This window comes from Pseudorca crassidens, chromosome 17 (genome assembly GCF_039906515.1).
Source record: "Pseudorca crassidens isolate mPseCra1 chromosome 17, mPseCra1.hap1, whole genome shotgun sequence".
Classification (NCBI taxonomy): Eukaryota; Metazoa; Chordata; class Mammalia; order Artiodactyla; family Delphinidae; genus Pseudorca; species Pseudorca crassidens.
The window spans coordinates 9073835-9090713 of NC_090312.1; the positions used below are offsets into that span (position 1 = coordinate 9073835).

At 48.0% G+C, this 16879-nt stretch overlaps 2 protein-coding genes across 4 annotated transcripts in view; one reads left to right on the forward strand and one right to left on the reverse strand.

The window, feature by feature from the left end:
• Positions 1–11433, forward strand: part of SLA (Src like adaptor) — an 83687-nt gene extending 72254 nt beyond the window's left edge. For all 3 annotated transcript variants that reach the window (XM_067711215.1, XM_067711214.1, XM_067711216.1), the window contains 4 exons: positions 1947–2050; positions 4319–4450; positions 8319–8451; positions 9365–11433. In XM_067711215.1, coding sequence (XP_067567316.1) covers positions 1947–2050; positions 4319–4450; positions 8319–8451; positions 9365–9578 — 583 coding nt within the window. In that variant the 3' untranslated portion in view covers positions 9579–11433. The remainder of the gene's footprint in view (positions 1–1946; positions 2051–4318; positions 4451–8318; positions 8452–9364) is intronic.
• TG (thyroglobulin) overlaps positions 1–16879 on the reverse strand; it is a 242487-nt gene that overhangs the window by 79432 nt on the left and 146176 nt on the right. The gene's annotated exons all lie outside the window — the stretch shown is intronic.

The window sequence follows — 16879 nt, forward strand, 5'->3', positions numbered from 1 at the left end:
CATAGAATTCAGCGCAATTCATTGCAGTGTTACTGATTTTGATGATGAATACCCAAAATTGGCTCTGTGCTTAGGATGACGAAGCTGAGCGGAGGTGGGGCAGTAGCTACTATGAGAGTTATGTTCTGAAAGAGAAGTGAGTCATGGAACTCTTCTCATCAGCTGTGTGTCATTGATCCATCCATTCACTTAGCAATCGTGCATGGATACCTTCATGTTGAAGATGTGGCGCTGAATGCTGGCAGGAGCAGGGAGTGAGGAACCCAGATGAATAAGATGTAATCCTGACACTATAGCACTTCCAATCTAGCAGATGCAATAAATGTTCTTAAAATATATAACAGGAAGAGAGGCGTTGCAGCATAGCGGTTATGGAATTCGAAAAATGCATCTCAATTCTAGCTCTATAAGTTGCAACGTGGGTAACTTGGATAAATTACTTAATCGCTCTGACCTGCAGTATCCTCATCGGTGAAAGAGAGATAATACTACCTGTCGTAGGGGGTTAATATGAGGCTTAGATTTCAAGTGCTTCATATGGTATGTGGCCGATAATTAGTATTCATGCATGGCTGTTGTTACTGTCATTGTTTTATTGTCTTCATATTCATAAGTGGAATTTCATGTAAGGACTTGAAAGGATGAATGTCATGTATGCTGCAATAATTAATATGCCATATACTATGGAGACCTAAGGGAATAGTTGAAGTATTTGGCCGAATATGGTGTCATCATGATCTTAGTAACAAAATCTTTCTTGGAGACCAGTACATAAATAAACGGTATGGGATGTTATGCCTGCATGTCTTCTCACACACGGTGCTTCAGGAGCCCTCAGCCAGCCCCGTCAATGGCCCGCTTTCATGCCACAGGGAATGTTAAAGAGTGAGAAACAGCAGAGTGTTAATATTGGTCACAGCATGCACTCATCCAGACGTGTGATTGAAAGCCAGGGCACGTTCATTGAAACAGAGTCAGTTAAAAAAGGATGTACAATTGCTTCCGAGTACACACCAGCCAGCTGCTAACAGCATTTCCTTCCACGCTGAGATCTGGCCCAGCCTGGTCTGAAAAACGAGAAGGGCCCTTCCCTTTAGAACACAGATTCCTTTGTGTCCCGAGCTGCTTTCTAAAGCGTATTCAAAGTGCCCACTCTCCTCTGGAAGGTGAACATTACATTGAAAAGCTGGACTACAGTATTACAACTGCTTTTTTTAATTGTTAAGTGAAAAAAAAGCAAGAAACGTATGGAAATGCATCATGCAATGACAACTGAGTTTAAAATATCTTGAAAAGAGAAGACAAGGAGGAAATAGAATGAATGCAAGGTGGGGCATCACGTGGTAAAATTAGGCACCACCATTTTTTTCTTTTTTCTTTCCTCCCTCTCTCCTTCCCCCTCCCTTCCTTCCTTCCTTCCTTCCTTCCTCCCTCCCTCCCTTCCTTCTTTCCTTCCTTTCTCATGTTCATTCATTCATTCACTCACAGATATATACCAAGCTTGATAACCTGGACACAAAGGCAAAACCTCAAACGACAGACACAGTCCCTGCCCCCATGGGTGGAGGAGCCGGGTAGTCAGAGTATCAGGGACATAGACATTAAATAAACTACCAAATAGGTCCCTTATCACATTTTAGGATGCTTTTATATAATACGGAATGGGCACAATGCAGCTGGCATTTGAGAAACAGGATAAGAAAGATGCTTTGTGCATCTCTCTGTCCTAATTATCCAATGTAACACCTGGCTTGCAGTGTGTACTTGGGAATTTTATTTGAAAGATTAAATGAATGAATGAACTGTTGATTGCCTTGCTCTTTTTTTTTTTTTAATTCCAACAGAGGGTTTTATATTAGCTGGACCTGGATCATTTCTGCATCCCTCCTGTCTTTCTTGGGGGAGGGTGTATTCAGGATACTCATGGCTGTCTTTCTTCTCCCCAGCTGGCTGTTTGAGGGGCTGGGCAGAGACAAAGCTGAGGAGCTGCTGCAGCTGCCAGACACGAAGATCGGCTCCTTCATGATCAGGGAGAGTGAGACCAAGAGAGGTGAGCAGCCTCCAATTCATCTTTCCGTACGTGGGTCAGGCATGCAGGCTTTGCTCCGGGCTGACTCATTCACTACCTGGCTCAGGTTCCCTCCTCCTATGAGGCATGCAAATCACTCCGGCGCGGTGAGCTCTCAACAGCCCACACACCATCAGTGCGGCCAGCACCGAAGCCAAGCCGGGGGCAGTGACCTGGGGCGGGGCGGGGGGGGGGGCGTCGCTGGCGCAGGCTCTGACCCACAGCAGGCCTGGCAGACCTGTTGTGTTCTTACTACACAGCAGACCTTCATTCTTAGTCCTGGCTGTGCCCTACAATGAAATCAGGCAGCTTAGAGAATCGGGACCAGCAGATTCACCATGACCTTCACTGTTTTAATTTTCATACATCCTACGCACTAAATAATTCAGTGAAAAAGAAATAGCCGGGCTTCGTCATGGTTCGAAGCAAGGGTCCCGAACTCTAGTTTAGCCTGCGTGAATTACTAAGAAGTCACCTCTTCTCTCTAAGCCTAAGTTACCTGCTTTATAACATGGGATTAATAATAGGAAAATACTTGGCAGGTGTCTGGAATGGCGTATACACTTAAGCTCGCAGAAGCAAAACATTAATAGCCTGGGCTTACTCAGGCTAACTGAGAATTGATATTAACTTCTTAAATATAGAAAATACTTTCAAGGTCTTAGCCTGCTTCCTGTACGTTCGCTATCAAAGAAGAGAAAATGTGGTATGTGAGACTATTTCCCGTGCACTTATTAAGCACCAGAGCTACCTGGTGCCGGATGGAGCCCTCCACCAAAATGGGCACCAGCTTTCCTTTGGGGAAGCAGGGACCACATATATGTGGATTAAAATTTTAAAAAAAGCCAGGAACAGCTTTTCTCTCCAAAACCTGAATAAGCCGGGTAAGAGCAAAAGCAAAGCAAAGGCAAAACTTCCTGTGCAGGTCCCAGGGATCTCCCGAGGCAGGAGACCCAGACTCCGGCATGGCCGGGGCGTGGCGGGGGACGGACCCAGTGTGAGTTGCCAGAGCTGATCTAAAAATAATCAGGCCGAGCTGCGGCCGAGCTGGGGCCCAGGTGGGGGGCCCAGGCCCTGCTCCCTTGGGTATGCAAAGTTCTCTTAAGTTTCCACCTGCTACCCTTGACCTACTCACCATACTTCCAGTCCCTGCTGACATTACCGGAAGACACAGGCTGAACTGACTCACAGGGCGGGCCTGGGACAGAGCGGCGAGGGACGCCCGCCAGAATGCTCGCAGGCCTGCTCTAGGGGGACAAAGTGGGGCTGCCACTTCCAAGCTGTGTGCCTCAGGCTATTTCACGCAGTGCTCGAGCCTCAGTCTCTCCGTCTATATAGTATTTGAGAACAATACCTCCCAGAGTCTTTCTGAGAATCATCAGAGACGTTGCTATGGAATAGCTCAGTACCCAGCCCAGCACATGCAGCAAAAACTCAGCAAGTACAAGTGCCCCTCCATCTCACTGCTTCGCCAGCCTTTTCACTCCTCAAACCTCAGAAGACAGAGCAGGAAGGACTCTTAAACATGACCTAAGCTCAATTCTCTCACTTTCCATTTGGGGAAGTCGAGGCTAAGAGAGGTAGTGGCAGGTGCTCACCCAAAGTTCTACTCTGATTAACCCATCTTGGGTCATTACTCTCATGGTGCTGAAGGAGACAAAACACATTTCATGTTGCCTAGGAATACTCAGAAAAATGTCTTAACTGCCACAGTTCCTAAATTTCTGAGAACACCAAGCATAAGTCAGAGGCAAAACGGACCAGGAAAAGGGGGCATAACTGTAAGGGCCCCTCAACTGTGTGATGGAGGAAAACGACAGCACAAATACCTTGGAGTGTGAACTTGGGAAAGACTCAAGAATGACCGCAGATCCGGGATGTACAGGATGCAATCCAACTCTAGTCATTTCATTTGGTCTAAGGACCCACAAAAGGATGTGGAAGCCCCCAGAATGGTAACTCACAAAGCAAAGACTTATTCCTTGCATTTGAACACCAGCATTGCAACAAGGTTAATGCAACTGGGCTGCTCAAATACTATGCTCCTGGGGTCTCTAAAGAGTGAGCTACAACCAAGCAGACAGGGTTTGAGCAGCCGTTGCTCAAAACACAAAAGCATGTGTCTGGGTACCACCATCATATCACAAGGCTGAGAAGGTCTCTCTGCCTCAGCGGTGGTGGGCTCCTTAGCTGGCGGCCCTTGGGTGGGGACACATGGAATGCCACTGACTCGTTCTTCACTTCCTGCAGGTTTTTATTCGCTCTCGGTTAGACACCGGCAGGTGAAGCATTACCGCATCTTCCGTCTGCCAAACAACTGGTATTACATTTCCCCAAGACTCACCTTCCAGTGCCTGGAGGACCTGGTGAACCACTATTCTGGTAAGAAACACTCCATTGGGACCAATACATGACGCCCCTCTTTTCTAACTGCCCCTACCCCGGGCACTCAGGCTAGGCTGCACACGGGTCACCAAGACATGCCAGGTGGTTTACTTTGCTCTCTTGCCCATCCTGGCTTCTTCATATGCTCTTTTCTTTTTAATTCAGACTGTAAATTTCAGGCTAAAACAGACTGAATGTGAAGGCTGCCTAAGGAAGTAAAATGCAGCCAACCTCAACTTGACCCCCTCTCTACCTGTAAGTGCAACGAATTAGGATGCCCCTACACTCACAACCACAGACAGTCTGCACTTCCTTAAGTGGACTGTACGCTTGGGCCTCCGGGGCTTTGCTCTGAAATGCCGCTCATTTCCCCTTTTCTGCATGTCAAAATCCTCATCAACCTTCAAGGCCAACAGGAAGCCACTTCCTTGATGAAGCCCTAAGAGTCAGAAAACTAATGGTCTGTTTTCTCTGCTCTCCTAGCATGTCAGGTGTTTTTCTCCCTAGAACTCTGGGCGTCCTGCCCGGTGACCTAGTTAACTGTGTACTGCTCTGTGTTTCCCAACAAGCTCTTAGACACCAGGGATTATACTTTGTTCATCCATATGTCCTCCCTGGGCCCAGGAGAGAAGTCCAAATGTTTCATGCTGACCAGGATGGGGCGCATCCTCCAGGATGGCGGAAGCAGAGTGGGGTTTGATGGAGGCGATGATACAGTGTGCAGAGTTGGAAGAGGACCTTCGTGTTAGATTGGGAAAGGCCTGAATGCCAGGTCAGGAGTTAGAGTTTTATCCTATGGAAAAGGGAGAAATAGTAAAAAGGTGGCTGCATTTCTAAGAGTTGGCTCTGGAACCTTCTTGTGTTCATATCCCAGATCTGGGCAACCTTGGGCTGGCGGTCCACCTTTGTGCCCACATTTCTCCAGATAAGGCAGGTGCTGACTGTTCCTACCGCGCGGATGCTGTGAGGTCCGCTGAGTTAGAGCACGGAAAGTGCTGACGAGAGCGCCGGCCACTCAGACGTGGGCTCCTGCTATGTGAGCCACTGTTCCCCGGCCAGGAGGGCTCCCTCCTCCCTGCTTCTGCCTTGTGAAAGGGAGGAAGACAGAAGCTGCTTTCCCTTTGTAAGCATCTTCCCCCTTCTGGGCTCAGGATGTCTGACCCCACACCCTGGCTTCTTTAGGATGTGGGATCTTGAAGGGCATTTCAAGGTGAAAGGAGGAGTCCACGGGGCTGGGTTATCACACCTGGCCTGGGAGAAGTGCAGGTCTGGAAGGAGGAATGGCCGCTATGGAAACCCAGGCCCAGGCTCCGGTATGGGCTCCGTGAGACCGTGGGCAAATACCTTCACTTCTCAGAGCCCCGGATCCCCATTCACGGAAGGTGGATGAGAGCAGCGCCCCCTGCAGGTGGTTGTCATGATTATTGAACACGAAGGTGAACGTAACATGTTTATCACAGCCTGGCACGTGGCGGATGCAAAATAAATGATAACAAATATTACTCCCATGATACCCCAACACCTAGCAGCTTAGCTAAAAATGAAAGAGGAAGGGAGTCCTGGAAACAGTCAGCTTTTACTGATCATGAGTCAAACTTGGTTGTGGTATTTGGCTTTTAATAAGAATCTTCTGAGAGGTGTGGTGACCATAAGTTTTGCATAGACAAAAGCAAACACGAAAAGGATGCTGGCCCAGCAAAGATTTTTATGGACCAGGAGGTCCACACGGCTTCCAGGCCGCAGACGCTCGAGGATCTCACGCCAGCGCAGAAGCAGCGCCTTCCAAAAATGCACCCCTGGCCATCACATCAGCATAGGGATCGCAGTCAGCAGTCACCTCTGCGAATGACTGAAAAGGGTCTGGATGGAGGCCTGAAAGGCTTCCGGTTTCTTCAGGACCTCAAGGTGGGAATAATGTGGCCAATTTATGTCCCACCAGGTTCTTCCTAAAGGCGCAGAATCAGAGAAGATGTGCGCTAAGCGACGTGAACAGACAATTTTGTTTTATGAGTTACTTATATTTATTATCCTGTGCTCTTGGGAAAATTATTTAATATCTCAGAGCCTCAGTTTCTGCATCTATAAAATGGGGATTAAAATGCCTCATAGGATTATTGTTAGGACCAAAAAAAATAATGCCTGTGAACTGGCTGTGATCCTGACCCCAGGGGCCTTGTTTTCTTCATTCCCCAATGGATGTAACAGTACTGATGGCCCAGAGTAGCTCGGGGTTCCCTGAGCTGGCACATGCCACGCTCGCCCAGCACCGGGCTCAGCCTACGTGCTCAGAAGCGTTCGTCCTCTTCTTCTTTGCCAGAATGTATTTCTCAGCCTAAGTGTTAACCTTGCTAAGGAAGGAGGTTCCCCCGCCTGTGCTATCTCCTGCAGCTGGTTTCTTTTGTCTTTGTGTCTGACTCAGTCTCCTTTGCCTCCTAATCTGGGAGGGCGTTTCAATTTCCAACCTGTGACAGGTAATTATTGCAGATTCACATCCAGTTAAGCTCCCTGTAACCTCAGGGTCCAATCTCACATTTCTCAGTGTGAGCCAGTGTGGGCGGACAGTTGAGTTCACGGGGAAAATCACATGGAGACGCAGCATTGTTGACTGCCACCCTCTGACAGCCTGGGCTTGCTTCTTCAGCTACCATTACCTTTTGTTCTTCGGCAAGGACACCCCAAGAGCTGCATCAATAAGCTGGGAGGTGGAGCCTGCCTTAGGGGCGATGAGCTTCCTAAACCCTGGTGATTTATGTGCTCGGGGCTGGGGTGGCGTTGTCCTGAGAGGCCAGTGGCAGCTCACATCCTTGGCCACCTCATCTCCCCCAGGACGTGAGACCCACTGCGCTCTTCGGCCTCAATAGGGCCACACAGAATCTCCTCTGTCTGTAAGAACACCTGAGCCCAGCAGGCTCGAGTCTTTCTCATGATGTCGTGGGCTACGGGAAGGCTTCGAAGAGACGGAGGCTCTACCTTAAAGCTCCTGGAAAGATGGGGGACCATGGAAACTCAGCTATGTCCTACTAGCAGAGGGATAAGAGGAAAGGATTTATTTAATTTTCATCCTCTTTGTATCTAGGGTAGAGAAGAGAGATGTTTCTTCCTTTTTTTCTTCGTCCATTTTCTCCATTTGCCTTTTATCTTTTTTCTCCTCCTATTTCTGTATCTTTTATCCTTTTTGTTCTGTCTTTGCTTCTTCCCCTCCCTCCCTCTCTCTACCTCACTCCCTCCTTCTCTCTCCATCTTCCCCCCCCTTCCTTCCTCCCTTCCTTCCTTCCTTCCTTCCTCCCTCCCTCCCTCCTCCCTCTCTCTCCCCCTTCCTTTCTGTCTTCTTTCCTTGTTTCCTTTATCTCCCTTTCTTCCTAAAGATGCATTAGCCCCACCCATGCTGTACTGAGCCCCTTCTGTGTGCTGTGGGGGAACACACATTGCACACATCTCCCCCACCGCCGCGCACACAGGAGGCTCACCTGAAGCGGATGGCCCTGCACCTTGCTGTGCAACCACTGAGTCTGGGCCCTCATGCGAGTGCTCTGCCAGCTGTTCTCTCTTGGTAGCACAGTCCCCTCATCCAACAATTGAGGAAACAGGTTCAGAGAGGGTCAAGGTGATTCACTATCTGGGCGGAGCTGAAACTCAAACCCAAGTTTGGTGGATTCTGGATACTAAACCCTTCTCTTTACTTGTGTCAAGCCAAGCACGGTGTGTACCCAGGACACGTTAATATTTCTTCAACAGGTGGGCACGTGACTCTCAGCCCCTCTCAGATCTCAGCCTCCATTCCCCCTTGTGAATATCCAGGGCCCCGCACCTCACACTGGCCAGGGCATCCCACAGTCACTGACTGGTTCTCTGCTTCCCTCCTCAGAGGTGGCCGACGGCCTCTGCTGTGTGCTGACCACGCCCTGCCTCACTCAGACCACGGCTGCCCCAGCAGTGAGGGCCCCCGACGCACCTGTCACCTTGCGCCAGAAGACCTTCGACTGGAAGAGGGCGTCCAGGTGTGTGTCTGCGTGTGCGTGAGTGTGTGTGTGTGTGTGTGTGTGTCCTCCATGAACGAACGTGTAAGTCCCAAACCAGCACGTGAGCCTGGCACATGAACACCATGGCCAGTTACCGCTGGCCCTGCTAAACCCTCGCTCTGAGCAGATGCAGACCCCAGGAATCCCACTGTCCCCTGGGAGGCAGACCCAGCCTCAGGCCTCATGCCCCGGGTGGCATGGCCCTAGCAACTCCCCGCCATGGCCTCAGTCCCCGCAGTTGTGCAAACATTTATTGAGCCCTCCTTTGGTGTTAGCTGAATATTTTCTAGCTGAACGATACCATCTTGCTTTTTTCTAATTGTTAGTATCCTAACAATTAGAGAATAACACACAAATCAATCTTGTACAAATTTAATATTACTGTAAACTTAATCTTGAAGGTAAACATACAAGCAAAATCCTAAGGCAACTTCATTTTTTTAAGGGAAAAAAAAATCTTCCCTTATTTGTTCTATTTGATTGTTAGCTATTGCATTTTTAGGGGTATCTGTAGTTGGAATTATCTGTAGTTGGGGTTATTGTATTAATTAAACACCGATCCAGACATCCCATTGGCAAATTCAAAGAAAATCAGTCATCAGAATTGCCTGGGAAATGAATAAAACAGCTCCTCCTTGTAAATATCATGAAGAATATTCATTAAAATTTATAGTTGGAAGTTTTAGCCATCCAAGGAAATGGCAGTTCAGAGAGGTTGAGTGATTTCTCCAAGATTACACAGCCGCAAATGCAATAAGCAGAATTAGAATGTTAGATATATATTAACCAGGCTCTTCATTTGTTTTTCTACCTTTTCTCATTCTTTTGTCCTCCATCCCACTATGTCCCTCTCTTTTGCCCCTTTCTCTGTCCACTTTCTGCCCACTCGCAGACGGCAAGATGACCCGGAGGGGGCTGAGAACCCACTCAGTGTGGATGAGTCCCTTTTCAGCTACGGCCTTCGGGAAAGCATCGCCTCCTACCTGTCCCTGACCGGGGATGACAGCACCTCCTTCGATCGAAAGAAGAAAAGCGTCTCTTTGATGTACAGTGGAAGCAAAAGAAAGAGCTCTTTCTTCTCGTCAACGCCGTACTTTGAAGACTAGCCCGAGAACAGACACCATGGTGTTTGCACAAAGTAACAGAGGTTCAAACTGTCACCTGGGATCTTGCAGAAAGGCACGGTTTCCTGGTCCCTGGGGAACCCCACATCTTCCAGAAGCCAAGAGAAGCCACATGGAGAATTGAACTCTCATCTTCTCTATCTGCGTCATGACAAAGGGAACCCCTCTCTGGCATTTGATCAGGCACATTGCAAAATGTGGACCCCTGGCATCTTCAGGCGAGGGTTCAGAAGAGCCCTGCGTGTGTGCATGTGCACGCCACATTTGTGGGAAAGACAAAGATGCTCTCTCACAGGAACGTGCCCAACCAAGGACCACTCTCCAACACACCGCCCAGGTGGACTCACTCTGAGGTCCCTGAAGAAAACCTCTGAATGAGATAAGCCTGAGAAGAAGATGAGCCAGAAACTGTGGCCTGGCAGAAAGTCTGGGTTTGCAAATTGATCTCCTGCATTGAACTTTTGTAACCAATCTGTAAAGAGACCTCTGGGATATGGCTCCTCTCTTTTTAAGGGAGTTCAGTGACACTAAATGCTAACCTTCCTTACGAGCCCTGAATGGGGAGATCCCTTTGGGCTTCTCGTTCCAAAGCTACGTGTGCAGAAGTCAGATGGCCTCCCTACTTCTGCTGAGACCACGAGTAATGGGGGAGGGGGGCGGCTGCTGACAGTGAAAGCGCGAGGGCAGGCCTGGCACTGCGCAAGATTTCATGAGGTCGCCGACCACAGCTCACAGTACAGGAAGAGCTTCCCTGGGGTGCTGAGATTCTTGTCTATATTAATGCATCAATTACTCATTCATGACAGTGACTGCCAGAAGCGGCACTGTGTTAAGTTCTGTGTAAGGTGTCAGGTCAAAAATATGTATATGTGTGTGTGTGTGTGTATATATATATATATATATATATAGAGAGAGAGAGAGAGAGAGAGAGAGGGAGAGAGCGAGCGGGAGGGGCCCCAGCAGTGTAGACAGGGAGAAAAGTGTATAAACAAATATTGTGAAAGGGGGCTGTAGAAGCAGAAATCAGCTCACAGCTTTGGGTGGGAGTGGGGTCAGGTGAGGGTGACCCAGGAGCTCATGTTTCAGCTGGATCTTTAAACAGTGGAACGGTTGGTTGGACTGGGTAAGTGAGAATGGTTGGATTTTTTGAAAAAAGGAAACTGATAAGTTCTAAAGGAATAACGCATCCAGTATCTTATTCTAAAAAGAGTCTGGCAGCCACAGGAATAAAAATGCTCAGCTCTAGAAAAGATGGGAATTGGAGTGGCTTAATTCTGTCAAACATAATTCTAAGAGACGAAAGAGAAAACATAGCAAAGTTCTAGAGCAGAAGAAGCCTTTATCTCCAGATCCTGTTAGGAAGGGGGCTGCAGATGTCGCCGTGACGCATTTTCCCAGTTGCAAAGGGATTCAGGGGGAGGAGGGGCACTGCCAACAGGAAAGGTTTGTCTGTCCAGTATATATGCATTCTGTCCATCTGAGATCACTGCGCTGGTGGTGTGTGCACACGCGCTTACATGATTTTCTGTATCATCAGATTCCAGTGTGTTTATCCAAGAAGACACTTGTGGTTTCCTCAACATTCCCCAAAGGCTGTTTCTATAGAGCCAGCCAATGTATGGGAAATGAATGTAGCTCTGGGGACCTCGGCTTCCGCCATAAGGCAGGGTGACCTGGTGAACACCTGTGTATACAGCGTCTTCTGTATTGTTTTCTGTTGTGATTCACGTGGGTGGAACATTTGGGGAATAGGCGGAGGGATTTCTATGTGGGAAGCATTACGCTTTGCTAAATCATGTATGTATTCCTGATTAAAATAAACCTAATGAATATTTAATTCTTGGAAAGTGGGGAGAGCTTCCTGGGTGAGGCTGGTGGGTGGTTCGTCTAGAAGCTCTGTGGGTTTCGAACTTTCAAATAAACTTGCAGCTGGAGAGAGAGGAGACCAGGGAACACGAGACGAACCCGCATTGGTTAGTATCTTGGTTTCTTCTTGAGGTGCAGCCTTAAGAAACCAGGGTTTTATGACTTTTGAGGGTGCCTCATCCAACTTGAAGGTGGATGTCCAGGGATCGAGGGAGAGAACAATTTCTTAGCAATTGTTATGAAAATTTTGTCTCACCTACACATCCCTGCAAATTACTTTTGATACCTCTGCTATTTGTTCTTCCAAGAGTTTCTTTCTACAAATATGTTTTTGGACACCTATTAAATACCAGACACTGTCCTGGGTGCCGGGGTCATTGCAGTAAAACCAGAGGAGGTCCCCGCGGGGCGGAGCCGGGAGATGTGCCCTTCCTTCCCCACCTCAGCAGGGGTGGCTCTCCTCTCCTTCGTCCCCTCCCCGCAGTCTGCAATCCCTGGCAGCCCAGGCTCAGCCCTGCAGATGACAGCAAGGCCCTGGGATGACAGACAAACACCTAGAAGGAAGCCGGCCCCCGAGAGCACGAGATACCTGTACTCCACACTTGGGGAAACATTATGGGAAAGAGGAAAAGAAAGAAACGCATTTGTTATTTAAGCTACTTTTGTGATGGGTCTCCTTGTTAGAGCAGGTGAGTATTTGCTCCAAAGCGCACAGAAATAAACCCGCCATGATTTGCAGATAATGAGATAACTTCATAGAAAATCCAATGGAAACAACAGACAAAGTATTAGAGGCGGTAAGAAAGCTCGCCAAATGCGGAACCAACTTCTTCCGCTACACCCGTATTTACCAACTGGAAAGTAAAATAGAAAACACGAAACCATTTATGTAGGGTCTCGCCTCAAAATAACTTCGCAAAACTTTTATGGAGAAAAGTTCAAAACTCTATGAGAAGACGTAAGGAGACAAAAATACTATGTTCCTGGTTATGGGGTTAAACTGATCCATGGATATAAGAACTAACATCCTAAAAACATAGATATTTTTCTGAAATGATTTGAAAAATTACATGAAACTACAATCCAATTCCCATCCGGAATATTTTTAAAAATCCGTAAACTTATTCTAGAATATATATGGAAGCATCAAAGCCTGTGAATAGCTAGGCCAGTTTTGATTAAGGGAAGCAATGGGGCGAGGGCTCCCACTGGGAGGTCTGTATGAAAACAGGAAAAATCAGTGCTCTGGGACCAAGCCAGCATCCCCTGCTCTCCACCACTGCTGGTTTAATGGACTCAGCATGGTCTCAGGTGCCCTCTTTGAACCAGGAGCTGAGCTAAGTGCTAAGGCCGTACTAAGAGCTACTAAGAGCATAAATCACGTACCCAATCAAGCACCGAGTCACAGTAGAAATGGAATAAGATGTGTTAGAAAAGTTAACAAATGGAAAACAAGTCGGAATTCCTAAAAATCGCTACGTAGAAGTCTCTTCCCCGCCGTGAGATGCTTTCTGTTTTAGAGCTGGAGGAAGCCTTAGAGGCCCAATTCTGCTGAGCCCTGAAGGGTAGAGTGATTGTCCAGGTGGAAAACAGGATGTGCTGACCACAGAAGAGCCTGGAAAGATCTAGAGGAAGGCACCGCATTTTCTAGGAATGGTGGCAGAGCTGCTGAGCCTTGACTGTAGCGCTCATGTGGGAAAGGAGACCGGAAAATTTAGCTTGAGGCCAGTTTCTGAGGCCTGGAGTTCACTCAGAGGAATGCAGAATTGGGGCAATGTCAAAGGAAAGCAATGGAAATTTCTTCTGGGTCCTGAGAATCACAGCACAGAGGACATGACCTCCTCTGCCTTCTCTTAAAACTGGCCAAGGGGTCAGCGCCACAGAATTCAGGCTTGCAATATGGCTCCCCTCTTCCTTTTTCAAGCTGGCCCCCAGGGCAGGTGAAACACTCGGGATCTGCTTTTGCCTGGAGTTGCCTTCGCTTGGCATGGGACATGGGGGAGCTCGGGTTCCTTGAGTTCCCACAGTGTGCAGGGCACTTTACAGACCTTGTATCATGACTGCGTGAGCCCGTAGGAGACAGAATTAATCACACCTATTTTATCCATGAAGAAGGCAGTGGTAAAGTGTTTCACCCAAGGCCAGCATCTTAACTCAGGCTTGTCTGACCCTAGGCCTGCACTCTTCCTCTGACACATTGAGACCCCGAATGAGTCACAGGCTCTTGGAGGAGCCTCACAGTGTAGAAGAACACAGGGTTTGGCTTCAGCTTCCAACCCCTAATGCAGCTCCTTCTTTACTGTGTGTTCTTTAGCGGGTCACTAAACATCTCTGAGCCTTGGCTTTATTTTGTCTAGATTAGAAATAAAATAAATGTCCCTGGCAAATTAATGTGAGGAATCTATGAGGTAATATATTCGAAGTGACTTATGGTCCCAAACATGCTAAACAAATAAATATAAGTTATTAATTATCACAGGAGTCTGTTTCGTCCAAATTTCAACAGTTCTGGTCCCAAGGTTTGTAGAAAGACTGAAGATTTTATCCAAGAATATAGCACCAACTCACATTCATTCCCCAAACATCTGTTGGTAGAGAGCACACTGAAGAACTGCTAATATCTTGAAGTATTTTAATTCTCTCATTCCCAAATAATTTCACAGGCATCCCCCCAAACTGCAGGGAGCAGTTGTAAAGGCTACCTCCACATGACTAAAACAGATGGAGGGATTATTCTTAAATACACTACCATTTGCTAAAACAGATTAGTTTTTGAAATTCCCTAAACATCGAAACCCTCCAGAACTTTCAAAAGGAAAATTCTGCCTTCTGGGCGCACTGGAAGGTATTTTTGGTGTCCTCTGGGTCCCACTCAGTGTCTGGCTTATGAGCAGGCCCTGGGGGCATCAACGCAGCCCTTCAGGATCAACTCAAAGTCAGGAAGGTCTGCTTTCAATACCAGGAACTGAAAGATGTTTGTGCTCAGGCCTCCTGACACTCAGATGCACCAAGCATGAAGGGACAGATTGAAGAAAACCTGATGCAAAGGACGAGAAACACAAGGAAGAGGTGGGAAGGCAAGAAGTGGACTAGCCTGTGGGTCCCTTGACACCCCCTCTCCCAGGCTCATGAGCTCCTTTACTGCCCGGATGTTAATCACGGAGCATCGACCCTAAGACAGCAGTGCTGGGTGCCCCGGGCTCTGTGGAGAGCCAGGCATCCCCGGCTGTCCTGGAGATGACAGTCTTGTAAGAGAGACATACATGGCAGTAGGAGCAATTATGTACTGGTGGGGAAGCAGGAGAGTTGCCATACGAGATTTACGGATGGCATCAGCCATAGGAAGAGGGCCTGGTTCAAGGCTGGAAAGTCTGGAAGTAGCCCCTGAAAGACGAGTAGGGAGGGCAAAGAGGAAGACGGGAGAAAAGGAATCCACGCACAGGAAACTACCAGTAAGAGGCAGGAACTAGTGCAGGGACCCTTCAAGGAGTACTAGAAGGCTCCCGTGGCTGAAGGGGAGAGATGAAGTGGCAGGAGGCCCTGCTCCTTGGCAGGGACAGCACTGATGTTGATCCCGCCTCCGTTGTGCCCAAACAGTGACACTTCTCCACCCTGCTTATGATCACAGGTTTGGATCCTGGGAAGGCTGGAGAGAGCTAGATGTGGTTTGATGGCCTTAGAATCGCCAGCAGGTCCATGGCACTGGCCTCAGTGGTTCTCCTTCGTACCTTCCTTTGGGTCACTCAGTAGTCTCCTCATTGCTTTCTCTTCCTCCAGCACTGCCCCTCTTACACGCATCCTCCGCCGAGCTCTAGAAGTCTTCCTGAAGGTGAGTCTAAGCAAGTTTCCCACCTGCCTAAAACCCTCTGATGGCATGAGAGTGTTCATAGCAGCACTATTTCCAGTAGCCAAAAGGGGGAAGCAACCCAAACATCAATCAATAGATGAATGGATAAACAAAATGTGCTGTACACATACAACGGAATATCATTCAGCCCTAAAAAGGAATGAAATTCCGACGCATGCTACAACGTGGACGAAGCTTGAGGACACTATGCTAAGTGAAGTAAGCCAGTTACAAAAGGACAGATCTTCTAGGATTCCACTAACATGAGGTAAATTCATATTAGAGTGGGCAAATTCACAGACACAGAAAGTAGAGTAGCAGTTGCCAGGGGCTGGGAGGAAAGGAGAATGGGGAGTTAGCGTTTGACAGGTACAGAGTCTCTGTTTAGGATGATGAACAAGTACTGGTGACAGTTCATGCTGATGGTTGCACTACATTGAAATGTACTCAATGCCAGTGAACTGTACACTTAGTACTGGTTAAAACGGAAAACCAAACCAGCAAACACACAAAAGACGCTGAAGGCTCCCATGCACTCAGGATAACACCCGAGGCGTTTACTGCAGGCTGGCTGCTCTCTGCCTCCACACCACTGTCCACGCAGACCCGGTCCTCCAGCTGCACTGCATGATGGGCAGACCCCAGCAAAGAGCCAAACTTTCCCTTGGTGCTAGGACTCTGGTTACGTGCCTACACAGCCTTCAACATCAGCTGGCACAGTCTCTCTCTCAGGAGGCATTCTGGGACATTCTCTCTTTCCCCTGAGTTTGGTTGGGAGCGTCTCTCTGAGCTGCTCTAAGACGCTCTTTTAAATATCTGCTTTAAATGTTTGTCACCTCTTTCTCCAGTAAACTACAAGCTTCCTGAGAACTAGGTCGCGTATTATTTAGCATGGCACTTCCAAAAAGGAGCATAGTACCTGGCACCAGTTGGACATTCAATAACATTAGAAGCTCATCAGTGACACAATAGCCATCAGAGCATATGCTGTGGTCAACAGGTTGTTTCCTCCATCATAATTATTTCATCACTATCAACATTCTCATGCCATCATCATCACCATCAACATCACCATCACCAACATCACCATCATCAACACCATCATCATCACCATCATCACCATCATCACCATCAACACCACCATCATCACCATCATCACCATCATCATCATCATAATCAACATCATCATCACTCAGCAGGTACTTCAGACCATCCAGTGGAATCCTGAGTGTTATGTTCTATTCTTTGCCTTCACTCACCAGTCAGCAACAAAGTTGGCCAAACCTTTGTTGCTCTGTGACAGATCCAGCTGCCCTCCACTGCTTTAATTGCTATTAAACCCTAATGAGGCACTCCCAGGAAATAGAAACTCTTCCCCGTCTAGAATTATTAACATTTTAGATGTGAGTGGACAGCAGTCAGGGGAGCCCTGCAGCATCCGGGCTCACGTGAACACGGAAAGATGGCCATGGGCAGGACACCCACTCAGAACAAAGGATAAAGCAAGTCCAAGCAACTGAAGCCAACTGGGGCAAGGAGGGACCACCTTCAGCAAGACTGAAGGCAGAGC